General features: G+C 34.8%; 2 protein-coding genes across 2 annotated transcripts; one reads left to right on the top strand and one right to left on the bottom strand.

The window, feature by feature from the left end:
• Window positions 1-2,891: 2,891 nt before the first annotated feature.
• Window positions 2,892-5,044, top strand: LOC120073268 (CBS domain-containing protein CBSX5-like). The gene is made up of 2 exons (XM_039026006.2): window positions 2,892-3,380; window positions 3,974-5,044. Exons 1-2 carry the CDS (start codon window positions 3,046-3,048, stop codon window positions 4,815-4,817), a joined length of 1,179 nt encoding a protein of 392 aa, XP_038881934.1. The 5' UTR covers window positions 2,892-3,045; the 3' UTR covers window positions 4,818-5,044.
• A 115-nt stretch (window positions 5,045-5,159) lies between these two features.
• LOC120073267 (uncharacterized) lies at window positions 5,160-9,326 on the bottom strand. Its single transcript, XM_039026005.2, has 3 exons — window positions 7,196-9,326; window positions 6,945-7,035; window positions 5,160-5,609 (listed from the first exon to the last, which is right to left on the bottom strand). The coding sequence occupies exons 1-3, from the start codon at window positions 9,122-9,124 to the stop codon at window positions 5,419-5,421; spliced, it is 2,211 nt and encodes a 736-aa protein (XP_038881933.1). The 5' UTR covers window positions 9,125-9,326; the 3' UTR covers window positions 5,160-5,418.
• Between the last annotated feature and the right edge of the window lie 7,866 nt (window positions 9,327-17,192).

The raw sequence follows: 17,192 nt of genomic DNA, 5'->3' as shown, positions 1-17,192 counted from the left end.
GAAAGAATTTGAGATGAAAGATCTCGGAAAAACAAAATTTTTCCTTGGCTTGCAAATTGAGCATTTAGTAGATGAGATATTTGTTCATCAGTCAAATTATATAGGAAAAGTTTTGAAAATATTTTACATGGACATAGCACATCCATTGAACGTTCCAATGGAAGTTCATTCATTAGATCTGAGGAAAGATATATTTTGACATCGAGATGATAATGAAGAACTTCTTGGTCCTAAAATATCATATCTTATTGCAATTGATGTACTTATGTATCTTGCTAATAATACAAGACCAGATATTGCATTTTCAGTAAATTTATTAGCAAGATATAGTTCTTCTCCAACTAAAAGACATTGGAACGGAATTAAGCATATACTCCGTTATCTCTGATAAACGATTGATATGGGTTTGTTTTATTCAAATAAATCAAATTTTGATCTGGTTGGTTATGCAGATTCTGGATATTTATCTGATCCACACAAAACTAGATCTCAAACAGGTTGTCTATTCACATGTGGAGGAACTGTTATATCATGGCGATCGGTGAAATAGACCATAACAACCACTTCCTCAAATCATGTTGAAATTCTTGCAATTCACGAGGCTAGTCGAGAATGTGTATGACTAAGATCAATGACTCAGCACATTCGTGGAACATGTGGTTCGCCTTCTAGTAAAAAATCTTTCAACGATATTATACGAAGACAACACATCATGCATATCCCAAATCAAAGAAGAATATATTAAAAAAGATAAAACAAAGCATATTTCACCAAAGCTTTTCTACACTCATGATCTTGAAGAAAATAGTGACATCACTATATGACAAATTTGTTCAAAGGATAGCCTGGCAGATTTACAAAGTCATGACTTACCACAACCTTTGAAAAATTGGTGTACAACATTTGAATGCGGGAACTTGAAGATTTCAAGTGATGTTTCCATGAGAAAGAGTAAATATATTGTATTCTTTTTAAGAGTATTAGATTATATGGAATATGTTCTTTTTTTCCTTCATTAAGATTTTTTTTTCCAATGTTTTTTTTTATTTCATTGAGCATCTAGGGGTATTATAAATATTATAGGAAATAGACACCCATTAGATGTTCATGTTTAATATTTATTAACCATGTGTTATGTCCCCATTTTTCCAAAGTATTATCCATATGTCTTGTAAATATTTATCATTAGTGTCCATGTAATCCACCTCCTACTTACCAAATTGTCTATAAATATTGATATTTTGTTATTTTATTTACTTTTGTTATTTATTTTATTTTATATATTTATATATATTAGGTTTAATTTATTTTAATATTTATTTATTTATTTCATATATTTATTTTAATATTATTTTTTATTGGTCTCCTCAAATTCACGACGGTTAAAAAAAATTTATGGGTACCCTTTTCAATATAGTATAACAAAATTTGACATGTGGGACCCACATAATGTGAAGCCAATCGAAATTGACATTGACACCCCCAAGTTGTTTATAGAAGTTGGACTTATGGCTGCGGTTGTTTTGGGCTTACGGTATGGTTCCAAACCAATGCTTTATTTTCTCACGCGCTTTGCAACTGCGTGTAATTTACGTGCATTAAAACCACTCCGGTTATTTTATTTTAAGTTAAAATACCATTTTAGTCTTATACTGGGTTGAATTTTAATCTACATATGCTTTTAATTATCTAATTTTATTCAATAAATCTTAAATTTAGTTCCAAATTAGTTTATTATTGATTTTTTAAAAAATATTATTATTGGTAACATTTTTACTATAAATTTTAAAAATATTCTTACATATTTTATTTTCTTGCATAGAAATTAGTAAGAAAATTATTTTAAATGAAAAAGAATTACTGAAAATATTAATAAATAATAGCAAAATATCATACTCTATTTGTGATAGACCACGATAGACTACATCTATCATGATACAAATAGACATAGATAATAGTTTATCATGATTTATCGTAGATAGACAATAAAATTTTACTATGTTTATAAATATTTTAATTCATTTTTTTATATTTAAAAACATCCCAAATTAGTATTAATATTTAACCAATTTCAGTAAATATTAATTTTGAGGGAATTAAATTGGACAATCGAAAATTTATTTACTAAAATTGAACAAATTTTAAAGTACGTGAACTAAAATGGTATTATAACATTTATTTTTATTGTTTCTTAGAATTCATTAATTTCAATTTAAACCTAAACTAATAGTTGTATTAATTTAGCTGGTTTGGATTCACATCAGAAAAAGTATTTTTTTTTTTTTTTAAAGAACCCATTTTTATTCAAATTCTTTTAATAAAAAGGGTCTAAAATAAACTTCAAAATCTATTTTTAATGATTGCTAAACATTCCAATTTTTTCAAAATAACTTTTTTTTAAGATACTTGAAAATGAATTTTAAATGCACTCTTAAATTTTAAATTTCTGTGAGCTTATCAATTTACACCATCCATGACGTTCCGTTTTAGGAAAACTTTTTTTTGAAACTTATAATTATATCATTTAAACTCCTACAAATTTATAAATGAATTCATTTAGCCTATTAGTCATAATTTCACTTATAATCATTCGTACATTTATCTTACATCTATTTTGTAATACCGACATTTGAAAAAATCTAAACATGTTCGAGAATTAAAGTCTAGATGATTCGGTCTAAATTGAATGGCTTATAAGAATTTAAAATTTTAATTTATTGAAATTATAGATTTCACAATTCACACAAAATTGATGAAGTTTGAAGGAGAGTGTAAAATAATACAATAAATGAAAATTTAAAATTTAAATTAATATAATCATTAGTTCAAAACAACTTCAAAACTGAAATTCGACTTAAAAAAAAAAGAGAGAGAGAAAAATCTGATTCTACAATGCAAAAGGAATTCATTAATAATGGAATTTAAGTTAGGAAGTAACTCACGAGCTCAAAATCTCCATATCTCTCTCTCTCTCTAGAAGCGTCTTCAACCTCTGTTTCCCATTCATTTTCTCCCTCTTCTGTGTTTTTTCTTTGCTCTTTGTGCATGGCAGTGAGGTTGTTGGATCATCACCTCTCTGACATATGCCTTGGAAAGCCTGCGTTAAGCTCCATTTCTCTTTCCGCCACACTCGCCGACGCTCTCTCTGCACTCAACAAGCTCGGTGAAACCTTCATCAGCGTCTGGAATTGCCCCCATTTCTCCAAATCCGCCTCCCACGGCGACTGCCGATGTATCGGCAAGATTTCCGTTCTTGATGTTATCTTGTTCCTATGTAAGGAAGAGAACCTCTCCCAACCTGCCGTCGCGCTTCAATCTTTTGTTTCGGTTCTCATTCCACAGGTTCCAGTTCTCGTTAGACATTTAGAGCCTCATGCTAGGTGCGTAATTTTGTTTTCTTTTAATTTCTTCGCTAGAATGTGTTTGAATTTTCTGTTCTGATTCACATTTTCCTTTCTCCTGGAAAATTTATAACGTTCTTGGTTTCTATAGTGTTGGAATTGAATATTGTTGTGTTCTCTCTGCTCCGTCGTGACGAAAACGTGCAACGTTCATTTACTTTTGCTTCAATTCCGGCCTGTTTATAACACTATCTAAGATTCTCAGTAATTCACATCTGATCTTGAAAATCTCAGAACGAGAAAGCGAATCTTGATTTTGTGTGTCTCGTTTATAACTGAAAAACAGGATGATCTGTGTTTATTGAATTTTTATCTGTAACATACCGTATTTCTTTCTCGTCCAATTTTGTCATAACTAGATTTTCCATTTTTTTCTGTCGTTTCTTGTTGGCTTGGTTTCTTTATGACTCTTGAATCTAATTATCGGCCGTTTCTATTGGTTTTCTGGTATTGTGTTGGAAAATTTTGTGGTCGTCTTGTTTTGATGCGTTCGTGACATTTTTTGAATCAATAATCCTCTGTATTTCCTTTGAAATTTGTATGCATTCATAATGGTCTCTTGTAATCTTCAGTTTGGTGGAAGCCATAGATCTCCTCCTTGAAGGTGCGCAAAATCTCGTTGTCCCAATTCAAACTAGAACCTCTGTAAAATCCAGAGAGAAGGTTCTCGAGGAAGCTGCTACCGTCGACTGTCCGCTTTACAATGACCATGGATATTGCTGGCTCACCCAAGAGGACATAATACGTTACCTCTTCAACTCTATTACGCTTTTCAGTCCCACCTCCATCACTCCCATTAATTCCCTCAACGCCGTCGACACAGCCAACATCCTTGCTGTACACTACGACGACCCTGCACTTTCTGCCCTGCCCCTCCTTTCTCAAGCCATCATCCACCAATCCTCCGTTGCAATTGTTGACTCAGATGGGAAGTTGATCGGAGAAATCTCACCCCTCACATTGAATTCTTGCCATGAAACCATAACGGCTGCGATTGTAACACTCTCGGCAGGTGAACTAATGGCGTATATGGACTGTGGTGACCCGCCAGAGGATTTGGTTCAGTTGATCAAAGACAGATTGGAAGAGAGAAACTTAGGGGCACTATTGGAGTGGGTAGAAGAAGAGTCAGCAATGTCATCATGTTCTTCATTTTACTCATCTTCTTCAGATGATGATTCTGGCTTTAGCTGGGGAAGGAGTGGAAAGTTATGGAAGTGTTCAACCAGGCAAGTGAGGAGCTCAGAGGCTGCTGTGTGCAGTCCCCGGAGTTCATTGGTGGCAGTGATGATTCAAGCTCTTGCTCGTCGTGTTCCATATATGTGGGTGATCGAAGAAGATGGAAACTTGGTTGGCATTATCACGTTTGCATCGATGTTGAAGGTTTTCCGAGAGCGTTTGAAATCAATGTGTTAAAAGGATATCAGCAAGAGCTTTGTTTGCCTAATCTAAAGCTGAAACTGTATTAATAGCGTCTACCTAGTACCATAGGATGTGCTTTGAACTCAATTTCGTTATTTTGCTCACTTTATTTTGAAGTATAATGTAAATCTGTAACCAGTAGAGACTTATCTCTTTCTGCAACTTCAATAACCGTAGATTTTTGCAGCTTTCTAATTAAATAAACTTCTTTTCCTTTTTAATACGCCTCCAGACTAGATATAAGGGAGAAAAATTAAACATGCACACCAGGAAAGAACTCGTTCTTTGATATGTTTATTTATTATATATGTTACAGATCGTTATAAACTTGTTCCATAAACACCAATTTCTCTTTATCATAGATATGTTTACTTATTATTTATGTTACAGATCGTTAGAAACTTGTTCCATAAACACCAATTTTTCTTTATCATATCATCGTATAAAAAGGGAAGTCCATCTCATTATTACTATCTTCTGTTTGGATTTTATTTTTTTCTCAGATGGGTATCAAAGCAAAGAGGCTGTGGTCAAAACAGGTTTAATAGCATAAAAGAACAGCTATGTCCACCAATGGAAATTCTCACAAAATTGCTTAATACTGCCCGAACTGGAGCTCAGATATGCAGGACATTAAGGCTTCTCTTACTTTAACATTGTCGGAGTTCATGTTCAGTGAGTCTTCGTAGAGTCGTTTCGCCTGCAGCAGCAACTTTGCCTTCTCTTTGCTATTGTTAGGCCTTAACTGAGATCGTTGCTGCAATGTCATACCCCATCTGAACAGAGCTGCAATGCAGAAAGATAGTCAAGTTATGCACAAACCATCTCATAAACTGTGTCCTGAACAATTCCAGCTAATTGAATCAACTCAAAAATGCTAAGCAAATAGGAATCAGAAAGAATAACAGAACTAAATTCCTTCTTTCACTCACTCTTTCATCCATTTATTACTAGTTGGACTAACAAATTATCAAAGAACTGCCCAATATCAATGGCCAGCCTAACAAACCAACCCCCTCATGTAGCTAACCTCTATACTGACCACAGCCTATTGTGACTATAATTGGATACTAAACATCAGCAAAGTTCAGTTTTATAAGCTTCAGGACCCACCCCCGAGCCGGTCTCCTACTACTAATAACAATTTTTCGCAATAAGTGCAGCTTTATGCAACAGTAGAACTCTGCATTATGCAGAAGCAGTTAGTAATTGATGGCAATTATCATTCAATGCTTCTGTAGTAGTCATGAAGGGGTATTTGGTAAGTTGGTATTGGAATTGGATGCTTGTGTTTGGCATGAATGGTCCATATTAAACAAATTAAGGCCTTGTTTGATGACCAATTGGTTTTTTTTTTTTTTTTTTTGAAAATTGTATTTATTTATTGTCTCACAAAAATTCATTTTTCTTAAGGAAATATTTGACTTCTTATCCAAATTCTAAAAACAAAAGTAAATTATTAAGAACTAATTTTTTAGTTTTTAAATTTTGACTTGGATTTTGAGAACATTTATAAAAAGTAGATAACAAAAGAAAGAAACCCATAATTTGGAATAGTGTTATTAAGCTTAATTTTCAAAAACAAAAAATAAAATGATTATCAATCAGAGCCCTAAGCTCCACTTGGTAATTATTTGGTTTTTTAAAATTAAACTTACTTTCTTTTCATTTCTTACCATAGTTTGCATCTTTTTTAAATAAAAGAGTTTAATTCTTAGCCAAATTCAAAAAATAAAACAAATTTTTAAAAACTACTTTATTTAGTTTTCAAAATTTGACTTGGTTTTTAAAAATATTGGTGAAAAATAGATAACAAAACAAGAAATTTAGAGGTGAAAGGGGTATTTATAGGCTTAATTTTAAAAAACTAAAGACAAAAAACCAAATTATTACCGAATAGGGCCTAAATAATTGTTTTTCTTTTTTTTTACGTTAGGTTAATACCTAATAGTAACATGAGTTTTGGATTCACAAGCGTTCAGATTTTGGTGCCCGCAAAGGAAGCACACCCCAAGGGCTTCAAATTATTTCAGTTTCTAAAATAAATATCTTGGGGCAAGTTTCCTAGATCATTGCATCAAATTTATCATTTGATTTGAGCAGCAAGTCTAGAAAACATACCTTCGGGTGCATAAACATTGCCTCTTGACATCATTGCATCAAACTTATCGATGGCAGCTAAAAAGACCTTATCAGCATCAAAAGCAGCTTCCTGAAATTTGATATGACAGAAAGAACCTTTTATATTGCGAGAAACATCATATAGCTTAAAAATAACAGGCTTCTTGCGGATGACTACTATCAAAACATTGCAAAAAGAAAAGTTTTCTAAACAACATACAGGTTAGCAATGTGCAGGACATGGTACTCACCGGTCCAACGTCTGCAATCAACTGTGCACGAAAGGAGAGGGCAAGACCCCAGTTATATAGCGCACGAACATCATTCCGGTCAATGGATAATGCCATTCGATACCTTCTACCTGCCATCACAAGGAGTTCTTCACACTCTTCACACACACTAATGAGAATGGACGTTAGTTTATCTCTTCTGGTAATAGAATCATCTAGTCCCTCCACCATTTCGAACCATTTCCCAATAGATACGGGCTCTTTTCCTGCTAGAAGTCTTCTTAACTCGCGACTAATCCTTAACTTTAATTCTCCATGAAGAAGATAAGTATTTCCCAACTGGCCAACTGCCAACAAACTCATGGGCTTCATAGTAGTAGCTTTTGCCAACAAACTAGCAGACTGACACAATATGACCTCTACATGCTCCTCATCACGTCTATATTTCATCAAATCCTTGGCTTGTTTCAGAAGATCATTAGCTTCCATAAGACATTTATTGAACATTGCATCGTCATATATCATTGAAGATGATGATGAAGCAACCTCATTCTCTTCTCCAAATGGTTGATCAATTAAATGGGAACTTTCCTTTTTACTTGCTTCCTCTTCTCTAAAATGGGATCTGTAAAGTTCTCTTTCACTATTGGTTATATGAGAGGACCTATAAGCTCCATTATTTTCCTCAAATCCACGCTCTTCTACAAAGGAAGTTTTAGTCTCCCTATGTTTCATTTTGAAACTATAGTCCTCAGGATCAATCAAATTATCACTGAATCGAGAACTCTCAAGTTTGTTGTTAAGACCCATGTTAGAAATATTAAGGTAATTGTGCTGGTACTGCACTCGATTATTCTGGTAGCCATACTCTTCACCATCAATGAATCTTTTTGAACTCTCATGCATTCCCTTTGAATTTATTCTCTCTCTTTCTTGAGTAATGTTAATTCTTGTAAAATAATCCTTCTCCATAGCATGCCTTTTCCTCGATTCCTCAACAGCATTTGAATTTATAGCTGGATTAGAATCAGTAGCAGTATCTATTGAACCCACTTCAGACGGTATCGAACTCCTTTTAGTTTGACTGCCAACCGAATTAAGTGGCATTTGTGGCTTAACATTGTTTTTAACTTTGTTAGGCTTAGAACCAACCAACTTTTCTCCAAGCAAACTGCCAAAGGATTGCAAAAGCTCAAACCCCACGTCTCCTAGGTCTTTAACTTTTCTACTTGGTTTATGATTCTCAAGAATAACAGCTTTGGAGTTGCTTCCATTATTAATCAAAGCCTCGACAATCTTTCTAGAATTGGAAGTTGAAAGATCATTCGATTCTAAAACCTTGACATAGCTTTCTAAATCACCAAGTGTAATTTCCCTAGAATCAATAGCATTCTGTATATTACATTTCAAATTATCAAGTTTGACGGAAAACCCATCAAAAAACTCCACCAAACTTCTTAAATTCTCAGCGTGAAACCCAGAAATTTCCTCTTTCCCCCGACTTTTATTCCCAAGTAAATTTAGATCATCTACACTTCCACCACGAACAAACCCAATAGAAAATCCAACAGCAAAAACAAAAACAGAAGCTGGGAAAACAGCAATTGAAGAGACTTTAACTCTGGCAATGGCCAGAGCACATAAGAACCCGAAGAGAAATGTGAACAAATGTCTTTTATGATCGATGCCAAGGGAAACCAAAAAATTATGGAACTGATCTGAATCACTTACAAGTCCATTATCGTCCCAGCCACCGTATCTAGCGGAGTTCGTCAGATTATAATCTCCGGCGGAGCAGAATATGGAGGTTTTGGGAAGGCATCTCTTCTGAAAACAGATTAGGAGATTTGGGTTTTCGCGGTGAAATAAAGGAGAGTGAAAGAGATTATTAGGAGCTTGGGAATGAAGACAGGAAAAACAAATGGGTCTGTTAGAAAGCAGGAAATTCATTTGGAGAGGAAGAAAATCCAACTACACGGCAACTACGGCGGTCGCCACCGCTATCAGACGGCAAGTTCCGGTCATATAGAGATGGATTAGAAGCCTGCGGTCAGAATGGGGTTATTATGTGCATATGGAATAATAATAAAATACCCCCAAACTTTGTGATTTGTGTCAACTTTTGAACTTTCAAAAAATTCAAAGATGCCATAAACTTTCAAAATGATTTAAAAAATAATTTATCATTAGTTTTAGATAAAAATAATTAATATCATCTTATTTGTCTATTTTTTTTTTCTCCCATCTTCTTCAATACCCTGTTATTTTCTCTTTTTGTTAACTGTTTCACATTTTTATCTCAAAAAAATAAGTAAATAAAATTGTGCAGTTCAACTATAATAAGAATAAAGGGGACACCGAGTGGGTTATAATAGTAAGTATTTATTATAATTTGTAGATTATAATGGTCTGTTTTTGGGTGTAGGTTATTATAGTATAGGTTATAATAATCTATGTTAAGGGTGTAGATTATTATAATAGCCGGTTATAATAATATGTAAATTAAATGCATGTTATCTTAGTATATATCACAATTTATTCTACTTTTCCGTATATCAAATGAAAAAAATTAAATGAAATATCATATTTTTATGAACTTAAATAAAATTGTTTGTTCCACCAATTTGTATAATGTATTGAACGTTGCATTGTCCTCATTCCACCAATTTTAACCTTGTTTGACGTATCAAACTTCGTGAGCATGTAACAAATACAATTTCATTCTCTTCAAAGGATATTAATTATAGCCTAACACATTAATGTATGTAGAGATAGAGAAATTTCACAAGCAGCAAAAAAAGAAAATCAAATCACATTCATGTCCATGAAATAGTTTGGAGTGAAACATAAAAATATTAAAGTAGAGGCCATAATTTAGATATGTCCAAATTAAACATGGAAAAGCAGGTGATGAAAATAGTTGGTCAGGCGTTATCTAGAAGAAGAAGCTCGCAATACTCTAATTTCATATCCACAGGAACAGACAAAAAACTATCTGTATTATGCACATTGTGGAATATGATATTCATAAGCTTCACCTTCTGTAGGCTTTGCAATTCTAGAATATCGTTAAGTTCATTCACAACCTTGGCACGTAGCTCAACCTCTGTTGCACGCTGCTTTTTCGGCCATTCAACAATGGACTTCAGTTGGTCATTTGCAAAGTCCATTGCATTCTTAAAAACCTCAACCAACTCAAACTGATATCCATAACACTTTCTTTTACTACCCCTTGATGAATTGCCTCGTTCGAAACTAAAACTAGTTGGGATTCCATCAAACCTGTCCTGTGACAGGTCATGTTCTTGTGAATCGCTAGTAGGAGCACCTTCATCCATACGCCCTGGCACATTTGAGGTCATGTCACCAGGTGTCTCTGCCCCTTCTCTAGTTGCCTAGTCCTTGTCGAAGACGTAGGCTAAGTCATCAAAATATGGGAATGACTTGATCAGGAGCTCTTTTGTTGGAGGATGGCTCTACATGAAAAGTATGGTTGATCAATACAACGGGTGACGATGACTAGAAAAAAAATATTTATGAAATTTTATCTTCACCCAACCATCGAACGTCTTTTTCTCCGTAGTGATGTATTGGAATTCTTCATTCCAACCGAACCCGCTGCACGCCAGTCCTCGCATTTCTGCTATAGCTTGGTACGTTCTTTTAAGGCTCATTACCCTACAATCTATGATGGGGATCCCTTGTATTATACAACCAGGTATCTTATCAGCCATCATACGCTATAACTGTGCCAAGTACCCAGGACGAAAGGTCCTGTTGTCTGATCTTCATCCACCAGATTCAACCAAAGTTACCAAACATTCCATCAGCTTCGATTCTTCCTCCCTTGTCCAAGTGTGTTTTGGAGCTCTAGAAGAACTTGTCATCCTGCTACATGTACACTATAGTACAATTTAAGTAGTAAAGAAATAAATTGTCATGTGATGTGTTATGTACAATGTATAAGGTAGTAAATCTAATTATATTAAGAAATTTGGAAATTGATTTCCAAAATCGCATACATGAAATTAAAAAAATACATTGTAAAAGCCACAAACTAAACATGAAGCTACTGATTGTTATGTAACTCCCAGTCAGAAAACATATTATACGCCAGTTCATCTCTCCATTGTGTCCATTTATATAAACTCTCAATATAATTGATCTTGTCCCTACCAATGATAGCAAAATGTGAGTCCACCTCATCTAGATCCTCGAGCATTTCCCCAGTATTCATCTTCTTATTAATAAGATTATGAAGAAGGAAATACGTCGTGATCGTCCGAGTTTGGACTTGCACGGGGTAGTTTGATTTTCCGCGGAGTGTTGCCCATCTCCTTTTAAACAGCCCAAATGCCCTCTCGATTATATTCCTCGCAGAAGATTGTTTCATATTAAAAAATTCTTTTGCAGTTGTTGGTGCATTCCATCCTCCACGCCACTACGAAAAATGATATCATTTCCTCTATATGGTGCCAAGAAGCCCTCTGCATTTGGGTACCCAACATCACATAAATAATAATACCCTATACAATGTCTAATTGTATGAAATCATAATCGTAGAGTACTACGATGTTGGGATTGATGCCCTAAATCTCATAGGGTCCTATAGTTTGTAAACCTTGTATGAACAAACTTGTATGTGATTCATAATATATGATATTTTTATTCACTTTGTCTATAAAATATGTGATATTTTAGTTGCATTAACCAAAAACCAATAAACTAACATCTAAGGTTATCGTCATAACTTAAACATGTATGTGGAGACATACAGGTGGATCATGTTTAAGTGATAACCTAGATGGTCTGTAGTATATGGATAAGGCTAGGTACTTTATCTTGATGACACTACGAGTATGGCCCGCTCTGTAGATGTTACAAATGTTGTAAAGTGCTACAAATGATCTGATCCTGATCATTCATGTATTAGACATGCGAGCAGGGATATTCTATGCAAAGGAGTTTGTATAAGACCAAACCACGAAATGCTTAGTCTCATTATATAACACCGTTCATAATAGAGACTTTCATTTCACCAAGATAACCATAGGTAACATGACCTTAATCCTGAGTGGGTTGTAAACTCCTGCCTATAAGGGCGATCTTTTGATTTGTATGGGTGACAGTGGTCAGATCTCCGACTCAACATGCCTACCATTTTGGGGATTCGTCTGATTGGGGAGCTGGGAACTCAGCTACACAAGATGAAATTCACTCCTTCCCCAAAGTAGAGGTAAGTAGATAAACTGCTCCCTTAAGAGTTGATTCCGGGTTTTGAACAATGTGGCGTCACACCCTCTCCTAGCTCGAGAGGGGTTTAGTCATAGTAGGACTATAATCTATTGTTCATTAGAGGGATCAGTGGTACTTAAGAAGTTAGATATAACTACAAGGGCAAAACGGTAATTTGACCCAACTGTACTTACGAGCAATTTGTGAATGGTCATCGTACTGTTGATCGGTCATATCCAATAGATACAGAAATATATCTGTAGTGTGAAGAGTGCAGTTGTCGGTCTTTAGTGGAGTGCCCGATAGTTAATGGATGGTGGATAATGTAATTAAAGAGTTTAATTAATTATTCACATACCATTGAAGCTTCAAACTACAGGTTCATAAGGTCCCCTTGGTAGCTCAAAAGGATTTAGTTGAGAATCAGTTTTTGGGTTAATTTGAATTGTTCAAATTAATAAGAGAGAATTTAATTATATATGATATAATTGACATAATGTATTTGATAAATTATTATTTAATTGGAGGAATAAATATTTGAATGTGATTTAAATATATTTTTTATGAATGAGATGCATAGTTGTTAAATTTAATATAAATATGATTTATATTAAATGTCATAAAATAGAGCAAAAGAACTATAGTTTATATTGTATATGATGCAATATTAAAACTATAGATTATAAATATAATATGATAAATTGGTTACCATATTTATTTATATTATTTATTATTTTGAATAATAATCCCTTTCTTCCTCTTTAACCACCTTAGTGGGTAGTTAAGTGGTTTTTGTAGCAAATAGGATAAATAAAATAATATTTTTTTCTATTAGAGGACTACACGAATTTCACACAGAGCATATATGATACACTAAACAATTGAAGAACTTTGTCATACGATAGTGCTTCTTCCTCAATCGTCTTCTTCCTCCAAACTCTCAAACTCCCTCAACCAAAATAGACAGAGCTCACCACTCCTGGGTTCTCACCCTAAGAATATTGAGGACTCCAAGTGGTAGTGTCTTCAACCTTTTAGTTCGAGTTTTCTTGAAGAAAGTCTTCAAGGTTGTTGTGTTTGAGTTTTGTTGTTGTTCAAGGAGTTCGTGACAGTTCGAGGGTTGTATGAGAAGAATGTGTTCTTCAAAGGTATAATCACTTGAACCCTTTTTTGTAGTTCTGATTCCAAATTTCATTTTTGTATTGAAATTATTTACAATTTTGGTGGTTTTTGTTTCTGCATTGCATTTAACTGTTAAATGTATGTGGATGGGTGTTGATGGATGTTTATGGGGTAGTAACTCTGTTTTGGCTTTCTATTAAATTACAAAAGTTAATTTATAAGGGCCTCTACGTTTTTGGGCATTAATCTTGCAATCGAGTATGTATTCGTTTTAATTTTGAGTCGTTAGTGAAGCTTTAGAAGTGAAGGTCATAGTGCGTTTTAATGGAGAAGACGAAACGTTGGTCGCATCGTGTAGCTAGAGCTAAACAATTGTTTAGATTTTGCTATGCGTTGGTGTAGAGTTTTCTGCACGATCGTGTAGCATCTCTGAAATGACCGCATAGCTAATGCTACGTGATCGTGTAGAGTTGTCTACACGATCGTGTTGTGTTGGCTGCATGATCGCATAGGCGCTCGAGGAGTAGACGATCGCACGGTATATGATACTCGACACAAGGCTGACAACAGGAATTTTGGTGTCGCTCACAAACCTTTGCTATACAAATAATATTTATAAATCACTGAACGAACTGTTGGGTTTTATGTCCTAAAACTCGTAGTTTGTAAAAGATAAACATATTCTATAATCAATAAACTTATTCTTGGTTCTATAAATTGCATATGTAAAAGTCTAAATCCAATAAACTAAGATCCATAGCTATTATATGAATACTTGAACTTTATGTAGAGACATAGAGATGGATCAAGTTTGAGTAAATAGCTAAAATGATCTATAGTACATGATTAAGGTTGGGTACCTTATTCTGGTAACTCTATTGGATGCGGCCTACTTGTTGTAAAGATACTACAAATGAAATGATCTAAATTCGTTCATGTATTGACATGAAGAGTGAGGGCATTCTATGGAATGAGTTTGCATAAGATCGGACCAAGAAATAAGTCACTCTTACTTTATAACGTTGTTTACTGTATAAGACTGACTATTTCACTTAGATGATCTAGGTAATTCTATCTTAATCCTGAGCTAACTATGAACTCTTGTTTATTCAGGATCATCCTTAGATTTGCATAGGTGAGGGTTGGCTCAACAGCGCTGGCTCAATAAGCTTCCTATTTCAGAGGTAAGACCGGGTAGATAGCTGGGGACATAGGGTGTAAGATGGAATTCACGCCTATCCGTTTTAGGGATAAGAGAAAGGTTGTTCTCTTAAGTACTAAATCCAAATCTTGAACAAGGGGCCCCACCTTCTCACTGAGCTGAGAGGGATCTGGTTCAGTGACTAGATCACAAACCAATTTTTCATTGGAGGATTAGTAGGAACTTAAGGAATGTAATGCAAAATGTAATCTTTTGCTTGGTGACGTGAAATTGATCGCGTGTCTTTAAAGCATATGGACAATGATGAATATGAATCATACAAGCTCATGTTGCCATAAACTTGATGACGTAAAGATGGAAATGGAATGTGGATGTTGTGTTATGCTTATGCACACTTTATGTGATACTACTTCTAGATATATGTGTTGTTAATTATAAGCTTGTAGTATGCTATGGATTAATGTGTTGTCATAAGTTTCCTTGCTCTGAAACCAAGTATAATTCCAACGCAAGTTTCTCAGAGTAATCCGAGGTCGAACACAGGGATTGTTGTCGTTAATGTGTTACATTTGTGATAAATGCGACCGGTTTTTACAATTAATAAAGATTGTGTGTTTGTACAGAAAAGTAAATTGCGGTAAAGTAAAATTGTGTAGATAAACTAAAGTTGCGTTAATAAAATAAATTACGATGAAAATAAACCTAAGCTAATGTGATGCAAGATACAAGATACATGATATACATGATACTGAGTTCGAGACTGACTATGAAGTTTATACAAAGGATCGTGGTATGCAAGGGCAAGTTTTTATGGATGAATCAGAAGGGGAAAGAATAATTAGTACAAACGTCGCAAGTATGTTAATTGCGATAGAGATATAACTAAGGTTCCGCTTTCCCTTGGCGTACACCTCTCGGTGATTAGCTACGTTCCCATATCTCTATGGTGAAACAGGGATGAACATGGTGAATGCAAGGTTACTTCCATCTCTAGAAGTACTTCTTTCTTTAGTTAACGCATTCTTCCAACCCTCTCTCGATAGGCGGAATAGCATTTTCACTTCTGCTCTCACAGGTGAAGATGTCGTCTAACATACCTTGACTAAACTTAATTATTTCTTTAACCCAATTAATTTACTTGCTTAATTCTTGCTAATTACCCATGTGATTAAGAAAACATCATGGAGAAAATGGATTATGGGTGAACGGAAATAGACAGAGAAATGATAATGGAAATGATCATAACATTCATTACTAAGATTAAATGTCTGATACATGATGTGAATGATAGACTAAGAAGATGAATACAAGTGATGATGAAGAGATAGAAACAAATACAAAAGAGTGTCAACGTCTTGATATAGATCTGGATGGTGGTTTTTCTTGTCTACGTGTGGAATGGATGAACAGAAGAGCTTCCCTCTCAGGCTTGCTCGTCTGGTAGAGGTGACCTTCGTACAGAGCTTCGACGGCGGGGATCGGAAGGATTCTTTGCCCAGAGACTTACCTCTCGGCCTTGTCTCTTAATTCTTCCCAGATCTACTCTGATTAGTCGCTCAACCAATCTCTCTTTTAGATCAGTATATACATTTTTCTCTGTATTCAAGCCTCCTCTCGATGGAATTGCAGAAGCCATTTATAGGCGAAGCTTTGACTCTTTGCATTGTGGTCCCCACTTTATTGTTAAGGCAGTTTCGGAAATGATGGAGTGAATATTCCTTCTGTTACGCAATCAATCCCGTCTAAAATGCACAACGGTCAACTATACACGCGTCAGAATCCTCCGCAATTGCATTGCTCTTTACATCTTCGATCGTTTGCCCGCATGCAGTGTTGTTTTTTTATTACCGCATGCAGTTGAGATTGCGTTGATCGCTTAGCTCTTGAGCGATTGTCGCATGCGCCATTATTGCGTTGATCGTCTATTCATTTCTGAATGATGGGCGCAATGCGACGTAGATGCGTTGTTCAGTTTATCGTGAGCCTTGAACGCATGTGGTGACTTGATTTCCTGCAAAACAGACTTGAATTATTCTTTTCTACCATCGCAATGGTATCGATGGGTGTATTGACGACAATTTATAATTCTCGCATTTCTTAGCTAATTTCCATACTATCGATGCAACTTTTCTTTCTTTTGGCTGCAATATCTAAATAAAACAGTATAAACAACTTGTATTTCTACAAGTTATCAAGGAACAAGACGTAATCTCGAGGGTAAAATAGACATTTGACCCCACCGTTATTACAAACAACCTGTGAAGGGTCAACTTACTAATTATGGTTAAATCATGTGGACATAATATATCTACAGTGAGAAGAGTGCAACTATGGGCTTTAGTGAAGTGACCCATTAGTTAACAAATGAGGATTAATTTGGTGAAAAGTTTAGCTAATTAATCTCAAATTATTAGAGCCCATGATCTGTAGGTCCGTGAAGTCTCCCTAGTAGCTCGTAAATGGATCAACTTTAGAGTAGCATGATAAGTTTATTTGAAA

This window comes from Benincasa hispida, chromosome 3 (assembly GCF_027475165.1).
Source record: "Benincasa hispida cultivar pf3 chromosome 3, pf3_genome.v1.1, whole genome shotgun sequence".
NCBI classification, from domain to species: Eukaryota; Viridiplantae; Streptophyta; class Magnoliopsida; order Cucurbitales; family Cucurbitaceae; genus Benincasa; species Benincasa hispida.
The sequence above is the reverse complement of the archived record's forward strand: the minus strand, read 5'-3'. Positions and strand labels throughout refer to the sequence as shown.